The 24,713-nt window shown below is 39.9% G+C and overlaps 4 protein-coding genes and 1 non-coding gene across 7 annotated transcripts; 4 read left to right on the forward strand and 1 right to left on the reverse strand.

Annotated features, from left to right (window-relative positions):
* The first annotated feature begins 110 nt into the window (after window positions 1–110).
* msmo1 (methylsterol monooxygenase 1) lies at window positions 111–3,669 on the forward strand. Its single transcript, XM_008317461.2, has 6 exons — window positions 111–184; window positions 1,430–1,723; window positions 1,815–1,963; window positions 2,433–2,559; window positions 2,646–2,800; window positions 3,054–3,669. The coding sequence occupies exons 2-6, from the start codon at window positions 1,469–1,471 to the stop codon at window positions 3,241–3,243; spliced, it is 876 nt and encodes a 291-aa protein (XP_008315683.1). The 5' UTR covers window positions 111–184; window positions 1,430–1,468; the 3' UTR covers window positions 3,244–3,669.
* Window positions 3,670–4,427: 758 nt separating this feature from the next.
* Window positions 4,428–16,104, forward strand: cpe (carboxypeptidase E). 2 transcript variants are annotated; one of them, XM_008317459.3, is made up of 9 exons: window positions 4,428–4,836; window positions 12,308–12,519; window positions 12,599–12,766; window positions 13,192–13,309; window positions 13,475–13,657; window positions 13,962–14,101; window positions 14,464–14,563; window positions 14,648–14,766; window positions 15,516–16,104. In XM_008317459.3, exons 1-9 carry the CDS (start codon window positions 4,596–4,598, stop codon window positions 15,612–15,614), a joined length of 1,380 nt encoding a protein of 459 aa, XP_008315681.1. In that variant the 5' UTR covers window positions 4,428–4,595; the 3' UTR covers window positions 15,615–16,104. The 2 variants fall into 2 exon arrangements, with proteins under 2 accessions (XP_008315681.1, XP_008315682.1); XM_008317460.3 differs by having other exon boundaries at window positions 4,429–4,836; window positions 12,308–12,504.
* Window positions 16,105–16,814: 710 nt separating this feature from the next.
* On the reverse strand, window positions 16,815–19,453 carry gde1 (glycerophosphodiester phosphodiesterase 1). Its single transcript, XM_008317457.3, has 6 exons — window positions 19,162–19,453; window positions 18,879–19,054; window positions 18,440–18,545; window positions 17,975–18,067; window positions 17,451–17,662; window positions 16,815–17,229 (listed from the first exon to the last, which is right to left on the reverse strand). Exons 1-6 carry the CDS (start codon window positions 19,414–19,416, stop codon window positions 17,082–17,084), a joined length of 990 nt encoding a protein of 329 aa, XP_008315679.1. The 5' UTR covers window positions 19,417–19,453; the 3' UTR covers window positions 16,815–17,081.
* A 51-nt stretch (window positions 19,454–19,504) lies between these two features.
* Window positions 19,505–21,432, forward strand: tmem186 (transmembrane protein 186). 2 transcript variants are annotated; one of them, XM_025058316.1, is made up of 2 exons: window positions 19,505–19,643; window positions 20,464–21,432. In XM_025058316.1, exons 1-2 carry the CDS (start codon window positions 19,641–19,643, stop codon window positions 21,115–21,117), a joined length of 657 nt encoding a protein of 218 aa, XP_024914084.1. In that variant the 5' UTR covers window positions 19,505–19,640; the 3' UTR covers window positions 21,118–21,432. The 2 variants fall into 2 exon arrangements, with proteins under 2 accessions (XP_024914084.1, XP_008315678.1); XM_008317456.3 differs by lacking the exon at window positions 19,505–19,643 and adding an exon at window positions 19,669–19,891 and having other exon boundaries at window positions 20,464–21,249.
* A 1,826-nt stretch (window positions 21,433–23,258) lies between these two features.
* Window positions 23,259–23,340, forward strand: trnas-gcu (transfer RNA serine (anticodon GCU)). Its single transcript has one exon. It is a non-coding gene; the product is annotated as a tRNA-Ser (tRNA).
* Window positions 23,341–24,713: the final 1,373 nt, after the last annotated feature.

Here is a 24,713-nt window from a genome sequence, read left to right on the forward strand (position 1 = left end):
GGCTGTCGCTATAGAAGTGTTCGTCTCACTATCATCACTCCATTCCGCTGACCAATCAGACAGAATGCTCGGCCCTCTGACGTAGACCTCCTCTCCCGTTTGACCAATCAGGTCGCTCAATGTCACTGTACATTACCCGGCTTCCGGCTCCTCTACAGGTAGAGACTGCACGTCCCGCAGGAAGGTGAGTGAAAAATATAACACTTAGTCTGATTAACTTTTGTAAATGTATATATATGTCATGTTAATATACTCGACACTTTTCTTAATGTTAAAACTTAATATTTTGTTAAATGTAAAAATCAAATGTTAATGCAGAGAGTTCGTTTTTTAGGAATAATTCCTCAGGTTATATGTACCGCTAATGTTGGCACAGTCATTAATTAATAAGCACGTAATTAAGACAAGTGCATGTATTATTAACCTGAATGTACGTTAGTACGTTAGTTACATAATTTGTTTATATTGAAGGAACACAGTGTTCGCTTGGACAATAACGGACAGTTAGTACAACATGTTACAGTCCCTAACTATTCTGCTACAGAATACTTAACAACATCGTTAAAGGGTGTTTACCAAATACGTGTTATCAGGTTCTGGTGGTCAAAATATTGTGCTGGATCAGGGCAACAGTTTGGTCGAATAATAGTTTTGAATTATGTAAAGGTTTTGTCGTCAGGGGACCAAATTTTGCGATTTGCTTGTACATGAATATGAAAACTAACTTTGTTGATTTTACTTTTAAATGGGCTGGGTAGAGTTTTGCATTTCATAGACCGAATCAGGAACCTAGTGATTGTAAAAACAAAAGTTTTTTCAATATTAGGTGTATATTTTTAACTTGAGTTTTTAATATTGAGTCGTCAATTTCTTTTAGTTATTACACTGCAGAGCCAAGATAAATTACAGATTTGAGAAAAACGATGACCATCTAGGCAAATGTTCAGTATTTTGTTGTGTTCCAGTGCATTTTGTAATTGATTTTTAAACTTTTAGTTTGTTTAGTCCCCAGTGACCTTTACTTATCATACTTGACTTGACTGACGTAATTATTCCACTCAGTCAGGACCGGGCACTGATTTCAAACCAACTACTGCTAGAAGTACAAAGAACTACGTATGAACATAGCACCGATCGGACATTTTCTACTGCTGCTCCCAGTCTTTGTACACGTCCCCCTGACATCTGCAACAGTGTTGTGATATTTTATGTCTTTTTTTATTTTTCATATTGGCTCTGTCATATCTTTCTATTGTGATAATGTTGCAGTACACATTTATTTTATTACTATTCAGTTATCATCTTGACTGACTTTTGATATTCACTTTTGAGTGGTTCAAATGGGCTGTAGAAATTAATTTTCATTGACTGATTGATGGAGTAGGATGACTTTAATGTACACCACACACACTCTGTTTTGCTTTTCCAGTCATCTCTCTGGACCTTGAGACCTTCCACTGTGTACATAATGGAGGCGAATGGCACAACACACATCTTGAGCTCTGCCTTCCTTGCGGTTGAGTACCTCGATGCGGCCTTACCCCAAAACCCCCTCCAGCCTTCACTGGAACAAGCATGGAGTTACATGCTTGACAACTACACAAAGTTTCAGATCGCCACCTGGGGGTCACTCATCGTCCATGAGTTCATCTACTTTCTCTTCTGCCTGCCTGGTTTCATCTTCCAGTTTTTGCCATTCATGCAAAAATACAAGATCCAAGCGGTTTGTACTGGCTTTGTTTTCTTGTTGAATGTTAATCTATTTTCAGCTGTGTTAAGTCGTTCTAAAAGAGTGTTCATTGTGTGCACTGCAGGACAAGCCTGAGACCTGGGAGAAGCAGTGGAGATGTTTTAAGATGCTGCTCTTTAACCACTTCTGTATCCAGCTACCATTAATCTGTGGGACTTACTACTTCACTGAATTCTTCAGCATCCCCTACGACTGGGACTCTATGCCACGCTGGTCAGTCTGATACTGGTCATGAACACACACGTTTACAGTTGTAATTGATTCACAGTTTACTTAGCCAGTGTGAAACTGGGTCTTTTAAAAGGAATACATATGTAAAAAACACTTAGGAGTTAAAGAAACACACAAACAAAATCTTCCTCTACGCATCCGAATTGCTCTGTCTTTTTATTTTTTTCTAACCATTTGTGACCATCTAGTGGAAGAGTATTTCATTGTTCTGCCTGTCACTGTCATAGACAAACAAAGACAAATGATTTGCTGTAAATGGATGATTCTTTTCAGACCATTTTAGAGAAATATGATAGTTTTCCACAGCAGACCCAATGGTCTCACTGCACAGTGGTTAGGAATCACTGCACTATAACATGTACTTTAGTTTAGTATTAGTCGTGTAAACGTACTGAATACATTTTCCTAATGTAAATAACAGTTTTCTTTTCCTCTCTGCTCATTTCTTCAGGCCATTCCTCCTGGCTCAGTGTTTTGGTTGTGCTGTGGTTGAAGACACCTGGCACTACTTTCTCCATCGTCTACTGCATCACCGCAGGATCTACAAATACATCCACAAAGTCCACCACGAGTTTACAGTAAGTCACTCTTTGAACTATTAATGACAACCTAACATTGCGGTGCCTCGTCCTTGATCTAATAAGCCAGTCCTTGTTTTTGTCAGGCTCCATTCGGTATGCAGGCAGAATATGCACACCCTGCTGAGACCCTTATCCTGGGAGCTGGCTTCTTCATTGGAATCATGATCTTCTGTAACCACGTGTTTTTCCTCTGGGCCTGGGTGGCTTTCCGTCTTCTGGAAACAATTGATGTTCACAGGTAGGATAGTATAACATACTGTCGTCTGGCTGATGTCATTAAAGGTAAAGGGCAGATTAAAGGTATTTTATCCAAATTTAAAATTTGGGCATGATTTTTTGATCTGCACATTTTTGAGAAGAAAATATATTCTGACATTAACCACTAGAGGGGGTCAAAGTATACCAAATGCTACCGTCATTGTTCTATCTGTGACAGTACAGTAAAGTAACATATCTGTGTTTGCTTTTTTTCCTCCCTCTCTCTTCATCAGTGGGTATGAGATCCCTCTGAATCCTCTTCACCTGATCCCATTCTATGCTGGCGCTCGTTTCCATGACTTTCACCACATGAACTTTGTGGGTAACTACGCCTCAACCTTCACCTGGTGGGACAAACTGCTGAAGACTGACAACCAGTACAACAAACACATGCTGAAAATAGAACTCAATAAGGAGCAGTAAACAACTGTGGTCACACCTCAGTTTTTCAGGAGGCAGTAAATGGTTTTTCTAAAAATATGTGCTGCATTCGTACACAAATGCATTTGTACACAAGTCCACAAATTTACAGAGTAAATATGGACATTAAAAAAAGAATCAGCTTCACTGTGACTCTGGATCAGGCTCTATGTTGCACTGCTGTGTCTCTCTGCAGAAGAAGTGTTGTTGTACAGTAGGCTTCTGTCAGCAGCTAGATCCTGATTCAAGTCAGAGTTGTTTCTCTGACTTGTAAAACACTTAAACCCAACCAGCACTTCCTCCTGAGTCATGCTGGTCTATAAGCCACAGTTCACAAGGAACTTGTGTGAACTTAGAGAAATGAATACTGCAAGTCAACACGTTTGATGAAAATAAAAAAATAATAAATTAAAAAGGGATTGTCTGAGAGATTTTGAGTATTATTTTTATATTGTAAAGACATTTAAATGCTGTTGTAACTTTTGACTTTTTATTGTAATTTCAGAAAAAAAGTGATCTGTTTTCTTAAAAATTCAAATAAACTTTTCATTCTTGACACTTCTTTAATATGATCTGTCTTTAAAGTGCACAAAAACAGTATGGTAGTTATAGCAACAGTCTATGTATATGGACCTGTGACGAACTGCTGATTCTGCATATAACCCTTAATAAATCTTTAATATTAGATAAAATGAATAACTGTAATAGTTGAGTGACAGTGACAGTAACAAAAGCTGTGTTATCCTTGTTCATGATTTGACTTTATTTTAGACTGATGACACAATACCTTTAACACAGTCTTTCTAACCCTAAACACTTAGATTTAGTCTTGATAAAATAAATCTTAATATACTCCTGTAGGGCATGATGAATTGTGGCTACTCATTCCTCTAAAGACATACAGACTCATGTCAGTTGAACAATCACACCACAGGCACAGACCAACAGTGCTTTACGAGCTCATTAACTGCTCAACTGACATTTTGTTCTCTATTTGAAGGCAGAGAATTTCCCAGTTAACATGATCAGAAATACTGTGTCTGCTACATTTATTCTGTTGAGTGCATTTGTTTAAAACCGGGATTATTTTAGATAAAAAAAAGATTACATCGTAATACGACGGAATGGACTCTCATTGTGCTTTTATTTTGAAAATAACGAACGGAAATGTGAATGGTGCTCCACTTTAACAAGGCGCTTGAGGGAGACAGTGAGTCTGTGCTCAGGTACAGTAGCGCATCGCGGAGAGGAAGAGAGGGAGTGGTATTTATAGCCCAGAGCCAGGCTGCAGCAGATAAGGCTGGGAGCCAAGTCGAAGGCAGACAGGATTAGGGAGAGAAGCAGGACACGACAAAATGAAGCAGTTGATGTCGGTCGTTTTATTAGGGGCCGCAGCGGTCGCCTTGGTCGGTGCTGTTGGAACAGATAGCGGGATCTCCTTTGAGTACCACCGCTATGAAGAGATGCGGAAAGCACTGGTGTCCGTGTGGCTGCAGTGTCCTACCATCAGCCGCATCTACACCATCGGAGAGAGCTTTGAGGGCCGGGAGCTTCTGGTGCTGGAGATGTCCGACAACCCCGGGACGCACGAGCCAGGTCAGTTTTTACGCACAAGCCCTGCAGTTCTCCCACATCACTGTTCTTAACGCGCACAGATGACACTACTTTATTATGGACAAGAACGCACGGAGGCAGTGAGGTAATGCGGTAAGACTCGGCGATCCTCACAGGGAGGCGGTGGAAGAGGAGGTGGGGTAGGGGGATAGAGGAGCGCAGGTGCGGTGCAGTGCGCCTCATCACTTCAGCGAAAGCTGGATGAGAAGAGTGCGTGTTATCAGATGCGCAAATCCGCCATTTTGCTGGTAAAAAGGAGTCTTTTCTTTGGGATTCAGATATCATTTCCCAGAGGACGGCTGTGTGGTGTGATCCCTATGGTTGTAGATGGAGATACAACAGTGGTGTTGGCTGCATCCAATCACCGCAGAGGAAGAAGTGCTGGCTTCATATTACATGTAGCTGCTGGTGGCAGTAGATGTTGATTTCTGTCTTTTTTTGGTGTCACAATACCACGGTAAAAGACTTCAGCTGTAAAAGCTGAACTTCAATGTTGGATGATTTAAATATATATAGCATTAAAATGAATGAACAATTATGCATTTGTGTGAAGCCTCCCAAAACACATTAAATGAAGTGAGTTGTATTTCATTTTAAAATGATTTTTGGATCATCACAACCTACATTATCAAGGTAAATCAATAATTATATATCTTGTATTAGAGGGTCAGAGATAAACATTTGAGGATGGACATCCAAAGATCACTATTCTCTACATAATGTGATTACCTCACTCCTAAAACTGGACCTTTACAAAATCTAATTATTTTAATTGGTCCCTTTGATAGTTTCTAGCTTTGTCCCGTATGCAGTTATCATATAGAACGCCAAGAAAAAATAAAATAAAATTTAAGGGCACACTGTGGAGGACTGGTTAGAGCTCAGCAAGATCTTAAGGCCGAGTCTCTGTAACTGATGACTTGTCTGTATAAAGAGGAAGGAGGAGAGGAAAAAGATTGTACGATTCATTGTACATCTACAGACACAACAAAATGTGTTCTCTGCATGTCACCCATCAACCCATTCCTGGGGACCAGTGATCACATTTGAGGTGGCCAGGGATCAAGGGAAGTGATGTCTGTTCAACACATCACAGGTGGCCAAGGTGGGATTCAAACCTGCGTCTGTGCAGCTACTCTGGTTTCCTACAACAGTCCAGAAACATGAACGAAAACCTCTACAATGAGCGCAGGCTTGTGGCCTTGTGATGGAGTGTACTCCACCCTGCTGTCACTTTTCAGATGAACCCTAATGGATGTCCAGCAGCAGGTGGCGTCGGTCCATCACATGACAAGAGGGATTTATTTTTGAATGACGACAATCCTTAGCAAACCTCTAACAATAACAACACCGTCTTGTCTGTAATTTATGCTAACAGAGTCTTGTGTGTAGTGTGTGTCTCCAACTGTACGCTCACCTAACATTCACATGCAAAGATGTGGATATCTCCATCTCCTGGTGTGTGTGTGTTTGAGGCTGACTTGCTCATGGGGCCTAATGACCGTGCCTACGTAACTAAGCCTGTAATAGTGTGGTGGGCGTGCACTGGCATGAGTCACAGTAGCGACGTGTTCTTATTACTACCAGATGAGGTTTAAAGCCACTGTTTCACCACTGGAGGAAGCGTGCACCCCCTCCCCCCACTACATCTTTGCTGAGCAAAACAACCACAGCGAGAAGGAGGGGGGACTGATAGGAAAGCACGAGAGAGAGAGAGAAGGAAGAAAGGGATTATGGTTAACGCTGGGAGTTCAAATCCAGAGATGAATGTTTTCAGTGTCACGACAGAATAAAACCTGCAGACGACGCGTCTTCTCTGAGCCTTCCTTTGAGAAGCCCTGTGTAATATTTGATCAGAGTCTGCTGCAGTGTTTGGGAGCTCTTAGGTGGAGCCAAAATAGTTGTTGCTGGGGTAACAGATTAGCTTAGTGCACTGAGCTGACTGGCGGCCTGTGGTTGGCTGACCGGCTCCTGAATGCGATGCTTCTGAATACAGGCATCTATCCATAAGCCACCATCTGTCATCCACTGCGGCATACGTAGAACAGCCTAAAGTGAAGAGTCTAAACAAGAAGTACACTTACAGGTGCTGGACAGATTTTTACAGTGTGTAAACATGTACACAGAATTTCAATTTGAAGGTCTGTTGGACTGGGCTCTTTAACAGGACGACTTCCTGTCTTCCTATTTTCGCTATCCCATAAGTCTCTCTTATTCTCATGGCATTGGGCTGTTTCCACGTAACCTGTTAGCAAGTTAACTAGCTGACGTGGATGCTACCTATTGTGATCAGGGTACTATTTTAGTCTCTTTTGTGCAAGTTGTTGTTAATGCTGTAAAAGATTAAAGATTATATACAAGAAGCAGCGCACACTTATGTACGTTTGAAAATAAATTAAAGAAACTAAAATTAAAAAAATTGTTTGTCATGTACAAAATAATCACTTGAAAAAACGTAGTTGTCTTTCAATGAAAAATGACCAAAATTACCACAACCAATGCAGATCATAAACACGTGACATGTACTGTAGGTCCATAGAAGCAGCCTGTGCACAATGATGACAGTGAGAAGAGGGATTCCTCTTTCAGCCTCTCGTGTCTGGAAGTACTTGTACTGTTTTGATTTTTTTCTAAGAGAAACTCTATATCTTTTACAATAGATTTCTTGATGTTGGAAGATCTAATAGACTGCAGACTTTCTCATGCAGCGGGGACTGAAACAAGACTCCTACTGGAATATAAAGTCCACTGTGATAAAGTTTATGATCACAAAAACAGACGTTCAGTTTGATACGTTAGCTATAAATATTATAATAAACATATGGTTTGTAAAATTGACCTAAATGAAAAGGTTTTTCTGTAAGATAAAAGAAAATGGAGAAGAATTGAGAGTTGATGCAGTGGAGTCCAGAGAGCTGGATGGATGACAAGAAAAAAAAAAAAGGATGATTGAAAAACCAGATAATGTCCAAAAGTGTGAGGGTGATGAAAGTTGAAAAAGGTGGGTGTAGGAATGTAGGAGGAGTCAGTGGGGGACGGCAGGGCTCACACTGTAGATAGAGAAACAGGATGAGTGAAAGGCCAACTCATCAGCCAGAGGTCATCTATAATAGACAGGTAGACAGCGTCAGGCGTCCTCACTCACTACGTGACATCCGTCTCTGACACTCCTCTCTATCATGTCCAAACAGAAAATGGACAGAAAGGCAAGGGTTTTCATCAGCTTCAGAGAACATATGACTGGAATGTCTTTAAGCTAATCAGTGACCAGTGGGTCTATTCTAAAACATATTGCCTTTTAATTGTGCCTTTTAGTCTTTTTTGTATTCATTATGCTGTGTTAAATGTGCTGTAAATAAAATTGGATTTGACTGAAGTAGCCTCTCGTATGTCACATAAAAATGTCATGGTCAAATATCTTCTCAGACATCAATAGTTTTAGAAACATCTGTATTTTCCATGATGAATTTGACAGTCAACAGGATATGGTCACATGATCAAGTTACTGCCACTTGGCATTACTTTTGTGGTGTTACTGAGATAACATTATCGAAACTAAAACTCTCTCTGTATTATTATTTTTTTTATCAACATTAGCAGTTGTTTTTTTTACATTTATCACATTATAATGTTATGTTATGTCCTGAGACGTCAGGAAGTGGGCAGGACCACAAGGGAGACTCTCTTCAGGTGCAGGATGTTTATTCACAAAGTGCAAAAATCACAAAAGTCACTGGGGCGCAGGAAGACAAGGCATGGACAAATAAGCATGACCAACTAGGCAGCAGCAACAACTAGGCAGCAGCAACAAACACATGAACACAGAATGATCAAGCAGCCCAGAGTGAGGGGGCGGCAGCAGCAGCAGCAGCAACAAACAACACATGATCACAGAATGATCAAGCAGCACAGAGTGAGGGGCAGAGGTATATATACCCAGGACACCAGGTGACACCAGTGAGACTGATGACAGACACAGGTGAGGGTGATCACACTAATCAACTGAACCAGGCAGGAGGGAAAAGGAGACCTCGCAATAATGAATTTATGATGCTTTAAATCAGGGGTGTCAAACATATGGCTCGCTGCGGTGTTTATTACGGCCCACTTGATTAATTTTAAAAATTGAAGAAAAAAAAAACACAAACACTTCATGTTCAGGATATATTTGTAAATTTATATTTCATTAAATATGAATAAATAATGTTTTATATACATCTTTGCATGAAAAAAGGGGGAAAACATGGACTTATTGTTATTTATCCTTAATGATAGAAGCTCACCTCTAACTATGTTGTGTGCGGCCCGTGAACCTAAATGACTTTGACAGCCTTGTTTTAAATGATCTAACTTCCTGTAACAAGCCCTAAGTGGGACTTGTGTATAAAAGACAGACTCACACAGGCCTTTTGGAAGACAAATATGTAAAGTATGTCTTTTATAATTTGGTGCAACCTAGTGTCGATCTTTCATTTATAAAATGTTGAGCTACTATGTGCACCATAAGGCTCGGTGTCATCTCCAGATTTGTCTCCAGATGCATTCATTTTTCCACTGTGACTCAGTGAGAAATCATGCTAATTCAACACGGAGGTCGATGTGGAGTGTTATATTCTGTTTTTTTAGTGTGGGTTCAAAAGCATCCGTACCGTGACACTGATATCGTTTTCAACAGTCTGTCTAAATAAATGAGTCACTGCGATGTCCTCAGAACAACTGTGCAAAGCTGATCAGGCAGAATGAGAACAGGCAAAGACAAAGAGACAGAGTGTATTCACGCAACCTCCGGATATTTTCTGCCCTTTGTTCACCTGCCCCAACAAGGTTGCCATGACGACTGAGAATCCTTTAATGTGGCGATTCCTCACATGACGTGGCAGCTGCAGTCATCATGACACGGTTGTCTCGGAAACTGTATCGATCACCTGTCACCCATTTCAAATGATTGATGATGAAGTCAAATGAATGGAATGAATGTCAGAGTAGAGCGTACCATGAATACACGCGTTAATAAAACGTCAAAACTGTATCGATATTATATACAGTATAATAGATATCACTATGTATTTAAAAATAATGACAGTCATTCCTTGGCGTTACGCTGCATGCAATGTGTAGTACCGTACCTCGGCTGCTGTGATGTAATAACGTAGTAGTATTCAACGGTGAACTGCTAACTACAGTTTGTCTTTGTATATCAACACTTGCGAGTGTATAAAATGTCAACAGTTTTTTGTTGCGTCCCTAACGCAGTGGCAAAAGACCAAGAAACGGAGGAAAGTCAGGTCTGTTGAAAAGCTTTGGATTTTTGTAACTCACTTTGGTGGAGTCCACCTTCAAAGCATGTGTACACGGCACATGCACGTGTGTCAGTGTGTGTGCGTGTGTGAAACTGTTAGTGAAAGAGCGGCCAGTGTTCCGATGCCTGTAAAAAACATTCACGTCCGGATAAAAAAAAGTTAATTGTAGTCTTGAACTCATTAGTGGCATGGGATTTAAAAATAGCCTGACTGCCAGATGTCCACATGAGTGTGTGTGCCTCTGTGAGTGTGTATTTATGTGTGTTTGTGTGTGTGTGTGCTGCTCATGAGGCAAGTGCAATTACTTTGTGAATCATTTACCTGAAAGCAAATGCTTAAGTTTGGAGATGTACGCACAGGAATGTTATCACTCTGACCTCATGGAAACATTCTGATTTCACTGTGAACTCACATCAGAGGAAACCCACTCCCAGTAACCTTCCTCCTCCAAGACTGGCTTCTAAGTGTGGTTTGGTTAGTGACACCTTTCACAGTTCCAGTTCCAGCCCCGAGAAAAAGCCTGAAACAATGTAATGGTGCAATAATAGTATAGAACTGGGGTATTTTCTGGACTATAAGTCGCTCTGAATTATAAGTCATACCAGTGCCCTCTAGCGGCTGTCAGTGTGAAAATAACGAACATGTAAAATTATATATTTTAATATAGAAGTCGCACCTGAATTTAAGTTGCAAATGCAGCCAAAGGATTAACAAAGTGCGAGTTAAAGTCCAGAAAATACGTTAAATACAAATTATAGAATTGTTAATATGTAAAAATGACTAAGAATGAACCTGACTTATTTCGTGTCGTGTGCTCCGGGGGGCTGGTCTGACGCAGTGTGTACAAAATAATGAGGTGTGTAACGACTGTGTATCGATAAATGAATGGACAGTTGCATTGCAGGATATGTGGTCTATGAAGATTCTCAGTCATCCAGGTCAGGGTCAAGGTTGAAGAGTTCTGTTACTGTTAGGTTACTGGACGTGAACTTTTCTCAGAGAAGACGTTTCGAGGCTTCTTCAGTTCTAACTGGTGGCCCACGTTTGGCCTACGGGTCTTGAGGGCAACTGATAAGCCACAAGAAACAAACACTCACTGAGTTTGTCCCTCAAGGTTCTTAATTTTGTCTCTGTGTGCAAAGTGATTGAGACTAATCTTATTCTCCACTCCAACAAGATTCTAACACAACACTCCACAGCAGCTACACCCAGTAATCGATGACGATCCAAATGAAGTCCTGGGCTGTAATGAGACAGTAGGTTCACGCTTCCCTGTGATGAGTCACGGTGTGTGTTTGTCACTGCTGCCGTGTGGAGGTCAGAGTGACGGACAGTCCACACTGTATCAGTGTCCAGGCTAAATGAGATTTCTTTATCAGTGAAATTCTGTTTATACAGAAGAGATGAAGGAAATGTTGTGTCCGTAGCAACAGTGAGTGACAATGTCTTGACGTGACCTTTCTCTTCATTCATAATAACAATGGTTGACGTCATTGGTCCATCAATGGTTTACCTCCAAACCTCAGAGAACCCTGTCATATAATGGCCTCCAAAATGCACCAAACCACCAGACTAAAGTCCATTTGGATGACAGGTATTTAATAACAATTTGTTTCAAAAATTAGTGTTCAGTATTTGCTAAATTTAACAATAACCATCTGTCCTTTTTTGTCTAGAGTCATAACTTTCAAGATATTGTTTTTTTCACATAACAATTTCTGTATTATTTCTGAAAAGTGTAGTGAGTGTAATATGTAGTACTGGCAGAAGTGGGTAGAGGAGCCAAAAATTGTACTCAAGTAAAAGTACTGTTACTTCGGTATTCAATATTATTACTCAAGTAGAAGTAGAAAAGTAATCAACCAAATAATAATTACTTGAGTAAGAGTAAAAAAGTACTTGGTGAAAAACTACTCAAGTACTGAGTAACTGTAACGTAACATCTGATTTATTTTTTAATATCCGTTTGTTTTGGTAGACAGAAGACACGGAACTGCTGTTTCGCACCGTTTGTTTACCACTTGGTCATCAACTCAGTTACAAAATAAGTTTGTGTTACAAAAGACCTAAGAGTAATAATTGTGACCACCAAACATCCGTTGCAAAGTTGGGAGGATGGCAGTAAAACCACAAACCTCTGCTTGTTCTTCCAGGTGAACCAGAATTTAAGTACATCGCCAACATGCACGGCAACGAGGCGGTGGGCAGAGAGCTGCTGATCTACCTGGCCCAGTACCTGTGTACTCAGTACCAGCAGGGCAATGAGACCATTATGGACCTCATCCACAACACTCGTATCCACATCATGCCGTCCATGAACCCCGACGGCTTTGAAAAAGCTGCTTCACAGGTAACCGAAGCCACTGTACGTGCACCTTCAAAGAAACACTAACGTTCAGGAACCAAGACGTGGGACTGATTTTTCTTTTCTGTCTGCTGTTCAGCCTGGGGAGATCAAGGACTGGTTTGTGGGCCGCAGCAATGCGCAGGGTGTGGATCTGAACCGTAACTTCCCAGATCTGGATCGCATTGTATACATCAATGAGAGGGAGGGTGGAGCCAACAACCATCTGCTGCAGAACATGAAGAAGGCTGTGGATGAAAACACCAAGGTACGTGAAGAAAAACACACCAGCAGAATCCAAGCTTCGGCTGATGATCATTTGCTTTTTTTTCGTAGTAGCATCCGCTGAGCCAGCTGTTGTTGGGTTTGACGTAAGATACACATTTCTCCGAATTAAAGCTGCTCAAAGCTGCCTCTCTGCAGCCCTTCCACCTAGACACAATTTGTTGAGTAGTTCTGTGTCACAGTGTTCAGATAAATCCAGTTTCATTCTTAGTGTGAGGGATTTTTTTAATGCATTTCATTGGCAGCAGGACAGAACGATAGAATTTCACTGAACAAGTCTGTCCAACATTCAATAACACATCTGGTGTGCGTGAGTGTGAAAGTAGTAACGCTGTAATACTGAAGTGGGTTCCACTTGCTTGCATGTGTTTTTCATGTATTTGTGTTTTATGATGTTTCGCTCTGCAGCTGGCTCCGGAGACAAAGGCAGTGATTCACTGGATCATGGACATCCCGTTTGTCCTCTCAGCTAACCTGCATGGAGGAGACGTGGTGGCCAACTACCCATATGACGAGACCCGCACTGGTACTTACGCAAGTTCTCTGGTTTTGGGTTTATTAACTAAAGTATTTATTTTTATTTGAATTAAATATAATTTATTTTAGCGACTTGTACTTACTACTTAGTTAATACTACATTAGCTGACTATTGTGTACTTATTGTTTTTTTCCCTCCTCTTTGTCCTACAAGGATCCACCCATGAATACAGCGCCTGCCCAGATAACGTGATGTTCAAGTCTCTGGCCAGGGCCTACTCCATGTACAACCCAGTCATGTCTGACCCTCACCGACTCCCCTGCCGTAAGAATGACGATGACTCCAGCTTCACAGACGGCATCACTAATGGAGGAGCTTGGTACAGTGTACCAGGAGGTGAGAGGTTTTTTTAAAAAAACTATTTAGTGCCATCTGTCGGCCAATACAGGTATCTGTTATATAATATAAAAGCTTAGTGAAAGGAGACGTTGTTGTTGTTTTGCCTGCAAACAGTGCTCTAGGTCAATACTCCCCCTTGTGGGAAAACATAAGTAATACATTAGTAGTATTAGTAGTAGTAGTTAGTAACACACACACACACACTAGACGTCCAGCTGTGAAAAATAAAATAAATCCACAAAACAACCTTCCCTAACATTTGGTTACTTCATACACATGTATTTCCTCCATTTGTTGACAGGAATGCAGGACTTTAACTATCTCAGCAGCAACTGCTTTGAGATCACCTTGGAGCTGAGCTGTGATAAGTTCCCCACCGAGGACACGCTCAAGAACTACTGGGACCAAAACCGCAATTCTCTTATCAGCTACATTGAGCAGGTAGGCAGGAGACTGACATTGGATTGGACGCTTCTCCCATAAAGAAAAGCAAGTTATTTGCTTGATGAAATTAAATTTAAATTTAAAACTTGTGTATTTTTAATAATTTTGTTTAAATAAAATCACTATAGAGGAAAATCTGAAACTATAACCACAGGATCCTATAAAAAAATGTTTCGTAGCCTTACAGATTAAGGAAGAATCAGATCCTTTTATGTTGACTCAACTATCAAACATGACCTTTGAAACTGTAAGAACAATCCTCGTGGTCTTCTTCAGGCTGCCACTGAGTCAATGGTAAACAAACAGTTACTAGATTTAGTATTCCATTTTTGTCTTTTTATCGTGTTTGTTGTTCGTAGGTTCATCGTGGCGTCAAAGGCTTTGTGCGTGACCTCCAGGGCAACCCCATTTCCAATGCAACCATTTCAGTGGAGGGGATTAACCATGACATCACAACAGGTATCAGTTTTGTCACCTTACGAACTTCTTCCTCGATTAATGTCACGATATGTATGTAATGTATGTATGTTTTTTTTTTTTCAGCCAAAGATGGAGATTACTGGCGCCTGCTGGCTCCAGGAAACTACAAGGTTGCTGCATCTGCTCCAGGATATCTGACTGTCATCAAGAAGGTTGCTGTTCCTTACAGCCCCGCAACCAGGGTAGGAATACGAGACGGATACAGAGAGCAACGTGCTGTACTTTTGTTTACAAAATAGAATTTCACACTGTTGCCTTTACACTTTGAGTGTATTTACTAGGCCTATCAAACAATTACTATTAGTATTTTCCAGACTATAAGTCGCACAGTTTTTTCATTTTTTGGCTGGTTTTGCGACTTATACTCAGGTGCGACTTATATATCAAAATATATAAATTACATTATACTCAGGTGCGACTTATATATCAAATATATAAATTACACGTGGGTTATTTTCACACCGACAGCCACTAGAGGGCACTCTAAGCTTGTGCACCAGTATCTGCTATTTGTTTGGCTGGTGCAACTTATAGTCATATGAAAATACGGTATTTATTTGATTTATCACAGGGTAGATGTGGTGATTAATGTTTTTTTAGTGTAATTGTGTGTTGGTGTAAGTCTACTATTTTAAGACACAAAATAAAATGCAAATAAATCAGAAAAAAATAATTAAATGTCAGTTATCAAGTGTTTTAAAAAAGTAATTACAAGATAGAAAATATGCTAAAATAAGATATGAGCTGTAAGCACATTTAAAGCATGTTGTGTTTTCATGTAATAAATAAATGCTAATAAATGACAGATTTACATATATATTAATATTAGTAAATACTGTATATATTATACATTATTATACATAACATATATTGTTAATATGACTATATTTTGGATGAGCAGAACTAATTCCCTGATATCCGTCTGTCTTAGGTTGACTTTGAGCTGGAGTCTTTGATGGAGAGGAAGGAGGAGGAGCGGGAGGAGTTGATGGACTGGTGGAAGATGATGTCAGAGACGCTGAACTTTTGAAGTGTGTTCGGTTGATAGTTAAAGCATTCACACATTGAAGTAATATGTTCAGCATTCTGTGTGGACGTCCCCTCAAAAAAAGAAGAAAGAATATATTCTCTTTTTTTGTTTAGTTTCTCTTTCAATCATTATTTAAATTAAATATATTGTTATTGATGTAATAATAGCCTCAAACTCCTGCGTATTCCTGTAAACTCTCTCTCACACACACACATGCTAACAGTGGGAGTACACCGTAGGCTAGTGTAAGGAAAATAAGGCTGATGTTAATTTCCGTGGCATTGTCTTCTTTATTGTATTGTAAGATGTGACTAATATTCAGACCCATCTATATAACCAATGACTATATGTGTATAAATTACATGGCTCTGTTTGAATATCATCACTTTCACTTTTTTTAATTCTCTCTTTCTCCAAGCACACAACTGTTTCCCACCGTCTGACAAACACTTGTTTAAATTTTAACAAACAATGACTGTGGTTTTAAAAAGATGAGGAACATTTAGAATGCTGTTAAAACACTATGAAATATATACATTACATTAGGAATAATTTAAAGAGGTAAGCTTATTGTCATGTATGTTTTTGATGTTTAAATTTCTGCAGCACAAATCATTTCAACACAGGGTAAAAGGGTTGTGACATACACTGTATAGATACAGGTAGAAAGCGCTCTGGTTTTTGTACCTGCAGTAATCCAAAAGGCCATCACTCGTAGTAATGAGTCCACGTCGGTCCACCTGAAACCAGGTTCACCACACAGCTTCTCACCATAGACCCCTCTGCTAAATTAACACCAATCTGAAGTGTGATTTAGCATACTAGATAAGATGCAGCTCACCTGGTCTGAAATATTGAAGAGAATTTATGAATGTAAAACTGTACAAATTGATGAAAAGTGTAAAAAAGAAAATTATCAATAAATTGCCCTCTGTATGTTGTCAGAACACAATGTTGTGGTCATTTGTTGCGAGGACTGCAGTAACAGATGTAACAATATTTTTGTGCATTGACTATTTACTTTTTGCTAATCATTTTTGCTAATATCTGTTGCCCGATATTATAAGGACATCCCTACTTCTATTTTTACATATTTAATTAACTTACCGACCACCAAGTTCTTAAATAAAAAATGATTTTTTTTTTCATTTATTTTATGTATTTTCTACAGTATTAATTAATAAACACATAACTGTATAATACATGCCATATTCCTTTTAATTTTATTTGTTGCTTCAATAAAATCCACCACATTTTAGTATTTCTTGTTCATCATCTCAGGCCTTATGACAGTACAGAACATCCACAGGCCTCATCATAACTTTTGAAAAGGATTAAAAGGAGGACACCCACCATGACGGGTGTGTTGGCTGAAAAGATATCAGCTGTGTTCGTTCACCACATGCTGCATAGGAATGATGTGAAAAAAATGCCCTTCTTTTACAGTATGTTTGGTTGATGCTAGTGTTAGTAATGAGGGTCACAGTCCTCCACCAGGCTGTCTGTGATGTAGTTGACTTTTAGCAGTTCCTGGTAAAAATCTTTCTCCACCTTTGTGTTGATTGTCCAGGCTACAACCTCCACCCCTCTGTGGGCCCAGTACTCCACATAGTCCCTACAGAAACACACACACACACACACACATCAGTATCAAGGACCGGTCACGTTTCCTGATGTAGAGATTTAGTCAATACCAATATATATAACTGATATCCAGTGTAACTACCAGACTGTGCATCCCTGAATGACTCTGAATTCATATTCATTTCAAACACTTTTTGCAAGACCTGAACCCGTGACAGTGTGGCCACAGGAGTGAGTGATGCTGAAACTCACTGTGAGACGAAGTTCTTCTGTATCAGGAAGGCTGAAATGCCACACAGCTTCCACAGGAAGTGATAATGCGCCAAATCCAAAACAATATCCATGAGTGTCATCCAGTGGTGTTTCCATGGCGACGGGAAACGCGGGAGACCGTCTCCAAACCGACTCAGACTCCACGGCCTGTGGGTCAGTGCTGTGACCACATCAGGGTCACTTTGTCTCATCTGGTACAGAGAAACAGAGAGAAGAACGGTAAAATAAATGACAAGTGATGACTCTGCTATCAGTCAAGAAACTGTTGAAACCGATTTTCATTAGTAGCTCATTCCTGCCACCAAGCATATATACATATATACAGTACATATACATATATATATCTATACATGTATGTATATACAATTTAAAGTTAATACATTTCAGAATATATATGGATTTAGAGACTATAAAGGGGAAAAATAAAATGTTTTTTGTAAAATAAAATTCAATTCAAAGTTGTACGAATTTCTTCATCAGCTCCCATCTGTGTGTCCACTTACCCTATAGATGACTTTAGTCTCGAATGAGCAGACAATGCTGCTGTTGTAGAGGACCGGATGTTTCTTATACAACTCTTTCAGGGCTGCAGCTGCCTTAGAGAAGAACAAGGACATGAGGTTAGTGTTGAAAAATGCTGTTTTTCAACAGATCTTTTTACTGCATTTAACCTGCTCCACAACATCTTTAACATCAGTGTGAGGAATTAATTTGATAAAATGTCCTTGAAATATGTATTTTTTTCCAAAGGCTTCTGGCTTTTTTTACAAGAAGGAATGCATGTTTTAAAGCAATATTTACACAACCTTATCTCATGCGTGTTAACACACAATGATCTCTCTGTACTAGGACAAAGTAAACATGATTTGGATTAGTTCAAACAATTCAATACATTTTCTTAATGTTGACAATGGAAATGACAAGCAAATGAAATAAACCCACAGTATCACAGATTGATTTTTTTTTACCTCATCTGGATGGCCTTTGACATCAAAGTAGATGGTGAGCTGCAGTTTGATGCATTCTTCCACTGCCTCCTCTAAGGTTGGGATCTTCTCTCCAGCAAATCTGTCCCTGTTGTCAAGACCCAAAGACTTAATTGTCACATCACAAGCATAAAAGTTTTTATATTTTTTTATAAAACAATAGAAAAGTCTCGTCATAGATGACGATGTCCTGAGCTCAATATGCACTAGTATGTGCAGAGAGCAGTGTTTTTGAACCCTCGGGTCACGACCTCTCTGGGGTTGCATAAATGTATCATGTCAAAACAGGGTAACAAACCAAAAAGGTTTTGGGGCCCACTGCTCGATCAGCAAATTACTCGGATTATTTCGTTGTTCACATACAGTGAAGGTCAACAATCCATGTATACACGTTGCTGGACGTCTTTATGTTGTTTCTGACCTCAGGCGGTGTTTAGCAGCTGCATCCAGTTTCTGCAGTTCAGAGAACGCCATCTGACTCAGTGGTCCTGACCCGTTGGTGGTTCGGTCCAAAGTCTCATCATGCATCAGTATTGGGATTTTATCTGCTGAGAACTCCAGGTCCAGTTCCACACCTGTTGCCCCATTTTTACTAGCCTGGTGAAGAACAGACGTGTAAGAGATGGTAGAGACAGGATTGTCAGTGAGATTTTTAATAGAACATATGTCCACAGTGCGACAGCAGAAAATCCTACTCTTCTCACCTCTCTGATGGCTGCTATCGTGTTCTCCGGGGCGTCGTGTCCACCGCCGCGGTGAGCGACCACCGACACTCCTCCCTTGCTGCCGTGCAGCACCTGTCGTGCGCGACTAGCCGGTACCTGGGGGAACCGGAACATGGCCAAAAATATGTAGAGGGAAGCGGTGAGGACTGCTGACCATACTGGGCTGCGGGTGCCTAGCAAAACTAATACGAATACGACCGAGTAGAGGGTGACATCATCTCCCAGCTGCAACATCGTTGCCCCAGTCTTGATGCGACACGTAAACAGTAGCCTGGGTGTCTGTCTCTTAAAGCTAATGTCGCTCAATGTATTTCACGTTCCATTTACGAGCACTTACTATTGGGGATAGGAGGGACTGAATAAGAGAAGCCTCTTCTTCGACCAGAAAAACACTGGGGACACGGAACTATTTCTTCCGCTGCGATGGTTCCGCCCTGTTTCAATCTTTCACATTTTACATGGTAAATATTTGACTGCTGTATCTTGTGTATCTTTAGAAATACGGCGATTGTTGATAATGAAGATAATATCGGACAATTATCGTTTAGTTGCTACCATTAGGAATAAATCTAAAAAAAGGTATGTGGACATTTTATGTAGTTCCGGGTTTAGTGTGACAGTTTCCGACAGAGACCTTCCGGCCACTACTGTTAAACGCTGGCTATTGCATATATGACTTTCTCCTCTGTTTAGTATGTCGCAGGCCATGGTAAGACGTTTCCTTCCTCATACACAAAAATATTCACTTTTGTATTTTGTCAGATGAAAGCCAACTGCTACCTGCCTTGGCCGGAACGTATGGCAGTTAGTAAAGATTGGTAACCGTGTCTTTACTGTTTATACACAAGTAGCGCACGGTGCACTTTAGTTGTGATGTTTTTATTTAGATTTTTTAAATAATCTCTAGCATTGAATTTAAGAGGCATTACTACTTATCATATAGACGTATTGCCCCAATAAGAATATAAACTAGACCAGAATGACCTTGATTTTTTTAAGTAATAGAGGCTGCATTGGATGTGATGTTATCGTTGTACATTTTAAACTATTTATATCTAAAATGTTTACAGAACGAAGTTGACCACTACTGCAGATTTTGTCATGGGGGTTAATAACAATTATCCGTTTGTTATGACCGATACCACCGTGATAATTGTTAAGGTCATATTCTTTAGAATTTAAGAAATAATGACCTCCACGTGATTTAGACTAGTCCAATATGTTTAGGCGAGTCTGGTATGTAAATCAGGTGTTGACGTGATGTATGTCATATTTGTACAGATCAGGTCAGTGCGACTGGGCAGATTAACTCATGTCCAGTCCTGCTGGAAAGGATCAAGGCAACTAACAGGGTGGATTCCTAATGTTGAGAAGCCCACCAGACAAACACCTATCAATCAGGACCTCAGCAGATGCCTTTCACCCAGAATCAATGCTTGTGCCAGATACTGTGACCTCTCTTCTCAGAAGTACTCCCTGATTTACTCCCTACCACATATCAGGATCTTAAGGGTGGTTTCAAGGCTCAAACTGTTGCAAACTGGAATCACAATCACCATCCTGCCCCCTGTGTACTACCTCTACCTCCAGGGAGATGTGTCCTCCTACAAGGTCTGCTATGCAACAGGGATAGCAGTGTTTGCTGCTGTGATGCTGTATACAATCAGTAATATTCTTAGAAAAGTTGTAGGGATGATGTACCTGGATTCATCACAGACTACACTCAAAGTGTCTCACCTGACGTTCTGGGGCAAGCGCCAGGATATTTACCTCCCTGTGTCAGATATAATGACCATCGGGGACACGGGGAACTCTGGCAATGAGAGAATATTGAAGCTAAGAAGATACAGCAGTCCACATACCCTGTATTTTTCCCCCTATTATGGACGTGTGCGGGATCAAGATGGATTTGAGAAGGTCTTTGGAAAGTTTTAATAATGTTAATGTTGTTCTTTTATGGTTGAACTTTACTGATCCCACACTGGGACCAATATTTCTGCCTGGTCTTGGAATCCAGTAAGTGGATGTATTTAAGATGGTATTCTGAATAAACTTCCTTCACCTAAAGAGAGTCTCCCTCGTGCTGTATTTGGGTCCTGCCTTCTTCCTAACATCTCAGGACGTAACACCTAGATGAAGTTTTTAAGACAAATAAACACCAAAACATTACACCAAATATTAATTTGATTGGTATTTATTGTCTGTTCACTCAGACATTTTGTCAATAAATAAATAAAAAGATAAGAACTGTTTATTCTAGTTGTTGTGTCTACTTCTTGTTTGCTCCTGTCTACTTGTTTTTAATTAACCTCATACGGATTATTAATATTTGTTTAAATCTTTTTCTGGATGAATGTATTGCAAATGCATTTACCGTCCCGTTCAATGACATTCCCATCCAAAACGTAGCTCAACTATACAATGTAGTATGGCAATTGCACCACTAGATGTCCCTGTAAGCCATAATAATTTATTTCGAATTCAGAGGAAACGCAACTGGATTTGTCCTGCGTACTGTAGCTACTGTTTAACGAGATAATAAGACTGTGTAATTCAAGCCAGACATTCAGGTGGAGCTGAAGGTTGTAGCTCTTTCATAAAGTGGTGATTATTTCACAGCCTTGACCTTACATTATGTTCAGTCACATCATATAATCCTTACTACCATAAGGGATGACTTATAATACTTGTTCTGAGCACCAGCAAATATTTTAACTGACAGGGTCATGGTAATCTATGGTTCGATTAACCTTGAACACCTGATGGCGTCAGTTATTGTGAATTTACAGACACTCCTTTGATTAAACGGAGGAAAAGAAAACATGTTTAGTTCACCTATGTATTCCCAGAAGAACACTTGAGAACATGAACAAAGAAACAAAGGTCGAGAAGTGGAGTTCTCTTTCCTCGGTAAAGCCCCTATGTATTGAAAAGGGATTCTGGCACCGCTGAGGTTTTCTTTTATGTCTTCAAGGGCCCTGGAGAGACCCACCTCTACTTGTTGCTGTCTCGTACCAAAATGTCTGACTAGCGGACCCACCTTTGTTTGTTTTTCTTATTGTTAATAATCGAGCCTGGCTTCCTATGATCAACAATATTGCATTGACCTCGACTTCATTCTTCTGCTGCTTGAATGATTTGGCTTGTATATATTCAGAACAATTTCCTGTGTTTATGAACATTAGCCTGGTTGTCTCTGAGTCATTCCTCATTAACAATATATAGGAAGGCACATGGAGCCTTTAATACCTTATATGTCATGCCCCTTAATATGTCTGACCGCTTGTGTATTCCCAAAGAGGCATTTATCTCAGTGCAACCTGGATGCTATCATGCTTGGCTCACTCCCTGAGAGCGCTCGAACTAAAGCCATTCCTCCCTGGGGAAGACATGACGCAGCTATGGTCAACTGCCCAGTTACACCAGATCCTGGTAAACACACATCCACCTCAATGGCAGCTTGTTCCTTCACATTGTCTACTGCATTCCAGATTGTTTTTGGCACAATATTTTGGAAATGTATCATTCAAAAGGGAAACCTTCCTGTCGCTGAAGGATTTCCTCTTGTTTTCAGTATTGGAAGGCCGAGGCTAAAATAGGCCGGATCTTTTCTTTTTGTCAAGATTATTTGGTGCTGGGGTGACTAATCAGACAAACTTAAATGATATGTCACTTCACTTTCAAAACACATTACTCATCCACTGCTGCAGGGCCCACACAAGGAATACTATTGTTTTTTTACATCCATATTTAGAAATAATAAGATGGAGAAAAGGTCAGCCTGTGTCTGAAAAACAATTCAATCAACAAACAATCCAAAAAAACAGCTCGCTAACTTACATTTAATTTAATTTTTGGAAAAAATAACAGGAGTTTTTCAGAGGATTAAAATGATTAAACCAGGCTTTAGAACAGTAATATCATGTGGCAACTATCAGCAGAATTAAATATTATTTAAACCTGTTTGTACCAGATGCAAGAAGAAAGAAACATGTATCAAACATACGTTAAAGCAGGGGGTTCAAACTCCTGGACCATAACGGCCACTTCCGTTCCGGTCCAATGCTGTTACAGATGACGAGGTGGCCGAGTGGTCAAGGCGATGGACTGCTAATCCATTGTGCTCTGCACGCATGGGTTCGAATCCCATTCTCGTCGCAATCTTTACTGAACTTCCCTGATGTGTGATCAATAAAATCTTATCTTACTGTATTTATAATAACTTATCAAATATTTATATTCACGAAGTAATAAGCAAGAATGGATGATATTGGGAAAAGCATTTATAATAACTTATCAAATATTTATAGTCACGAAAAACTGTCTCAAAGTAATAAGCAAGAATTGATGATATTGGGAAAAGTCAATCAGAGCATGTGAATCAGGGTTTTCAAAATCGAGTGGCCAAAATTTTAAAACACAGCCCAAGCAGGGGCCGAACAGGAATAACATTTATTGAACGGTCTAATGCTGACATTGCTTTGAACAGAAATATTGAATTTGAAAAGATTTTTTTTCTAAATAAAATAAATAAAAAATGAAGTCAAAATAATATCATCAAGCAAAATTGGAATTAGAGATTGATGCAATTTGGATAAAATCTGACCGCTGCATTTAACCCAGCTAGTAAACTTTAACCTAAAATAAAAGTCTAAAGTAGAACTTTAGACTTTTATTTTAAGAAAACTAGACTCTGAGCTAAGTTCTGAGATAAGTTCTGACCTCACCTCATTTGACTTTGAGGCCTATGAAATGCCTGTGTCCAAACAAAGTCATCAAGCAGATTTGGGTTCTCACCTCATACACATCACTCTCAGTTTGCAGCGTGCAGATTGGCAGCTACCAGCTATAATGTCTGATTTACAGCTGTTGAAAGTGAACAGCTTTGTCTCCTGCGTGTGCCGTGGTTTGAAGCCCGGACCTCGGTGTCATAAATCCCGGTGGCAGTGGCGACCTGCATAGAATGAGTCTAACCCTGCCATCAGGGTTATAATTAGAAACATACTTTGTGTTGTTCTCAGACAGGAAGCAGCTGTGTCCAAATGTGTGTGTAGCTAAGTGCTAACAAAAAGCGGAAAATGTACACATAGGGGAGGCATGCGATATGATCACAGCGTGGTGTTTCAGCAGTGCAGTCACCTCCTTAGAATGTGCAGGTGAATGGGACGGCAGGATGGAGGGAGTCGAGGCATTGAGACACAGGATCCACCGGTCCTCTGTGTCCCATGATTCATTTGGACATCACTGAACTACAGACAGTCCTACAGGTTGATTCACAGCCACAGCCACAGACAAGACTTGGCTTTTAACCTCGATCCAAATATATTATGTATCTTACACAGAGCTTCAAGGGTTGTTTGTCTATTATCTCTGACCTGTGTGTTTTATCACAGAGCAGGTTTATATAATACCAAGTACAATTGATATTTTACATTAAATCTTTAGTAACTTTTTGTAATTTATCCCAAATTAAAGTGAATCAAAAAATAAGGTCACATTTGATATACATGTTATAAAGCTATATGTAAATA

This window comes from Cynoglossus semilaevis, chromosome 9 (genome assembly GCF_000523025.1).
Source record: "Cynoglossus semilaevis isolate Cse_v1.0 chromosome 9, Cse_v1.0, whole genome shotgun sequence".
Taxonomy (NCBI): Eukaryota; Metazoa; Chordata; class Actinopteri; order Pleuronectiformes; family Cynoglossidae; genus Cynoglossus; species Cynoglossus semilaevis.

Excerpts from the sequence above, each read along its gene's own strand:
- gde1 (XM_008317457.3), bottom strand. The coding sequence starts at position 19,416 with ATGTTGCAGCTGGGAGATGATGTCACCCTCTACTCGGTCGTATTCGTA. Across the intron at positions 18,068-18,439 it reads TCAAAGGCCATCCAGATGAG|GCAGCTGCAGCCCTGAAAGA; the intron begins GTAAAAAAAAAT and ends TTCTTCTCTAAG. Across the intron at positions 17,663-17,974 it reads AGACTAAAGTCATCTATAGG|ATGAGACAAAGTGACCCTGA; the intron begins GTAAGTGGACAC and ends TCTCTGTACCAG.
- msmo1 (XM_008317461.2), top strand. The coding sequence starts at position 1,469 with ATGGAGGCGAATGGCACAACACACATCTTGAGCTCTGCCTTCCTTGCG. Across the intron at positions 1,724-1,814 it reads AAAAATACAAGATCCAAGCG|GACAAGCCTGAGACCTGGGA; the intron begins GTTTGTACTGGC and ends TGTGCACTGCAG. Across the intron at positions 2,801-3,053 it reads GAAACAATTGATGTTCACAG|TGGGTATGAGATCCCTCTGA; the intron begins GTAGGATAGTAT and ends TCTCTTCATCAG.
- cpe (XM_008317459.3), top strand. The coding sequence starts at position 4,596 with ATGAAGCAGTTGATGTCGGTCGTTTTATTAGGGGCCGCAGCGGTCGCC. Across the intron at positions 12,520-12,598 it reads CACAGGTAACCGAAGCCACT|CCTGGGGAGATCAAGGACTG; the intron begins GTACGTGCACCT and ends TCTGCTGTTCAG. Across the intron at positions 13,310-13,474 it reads ATATGACGAGACCCGCACTG|GATCCACCCATGAATACAGC; the intron begins GTACTTACGCAA and ends TTGTCCTACAAG.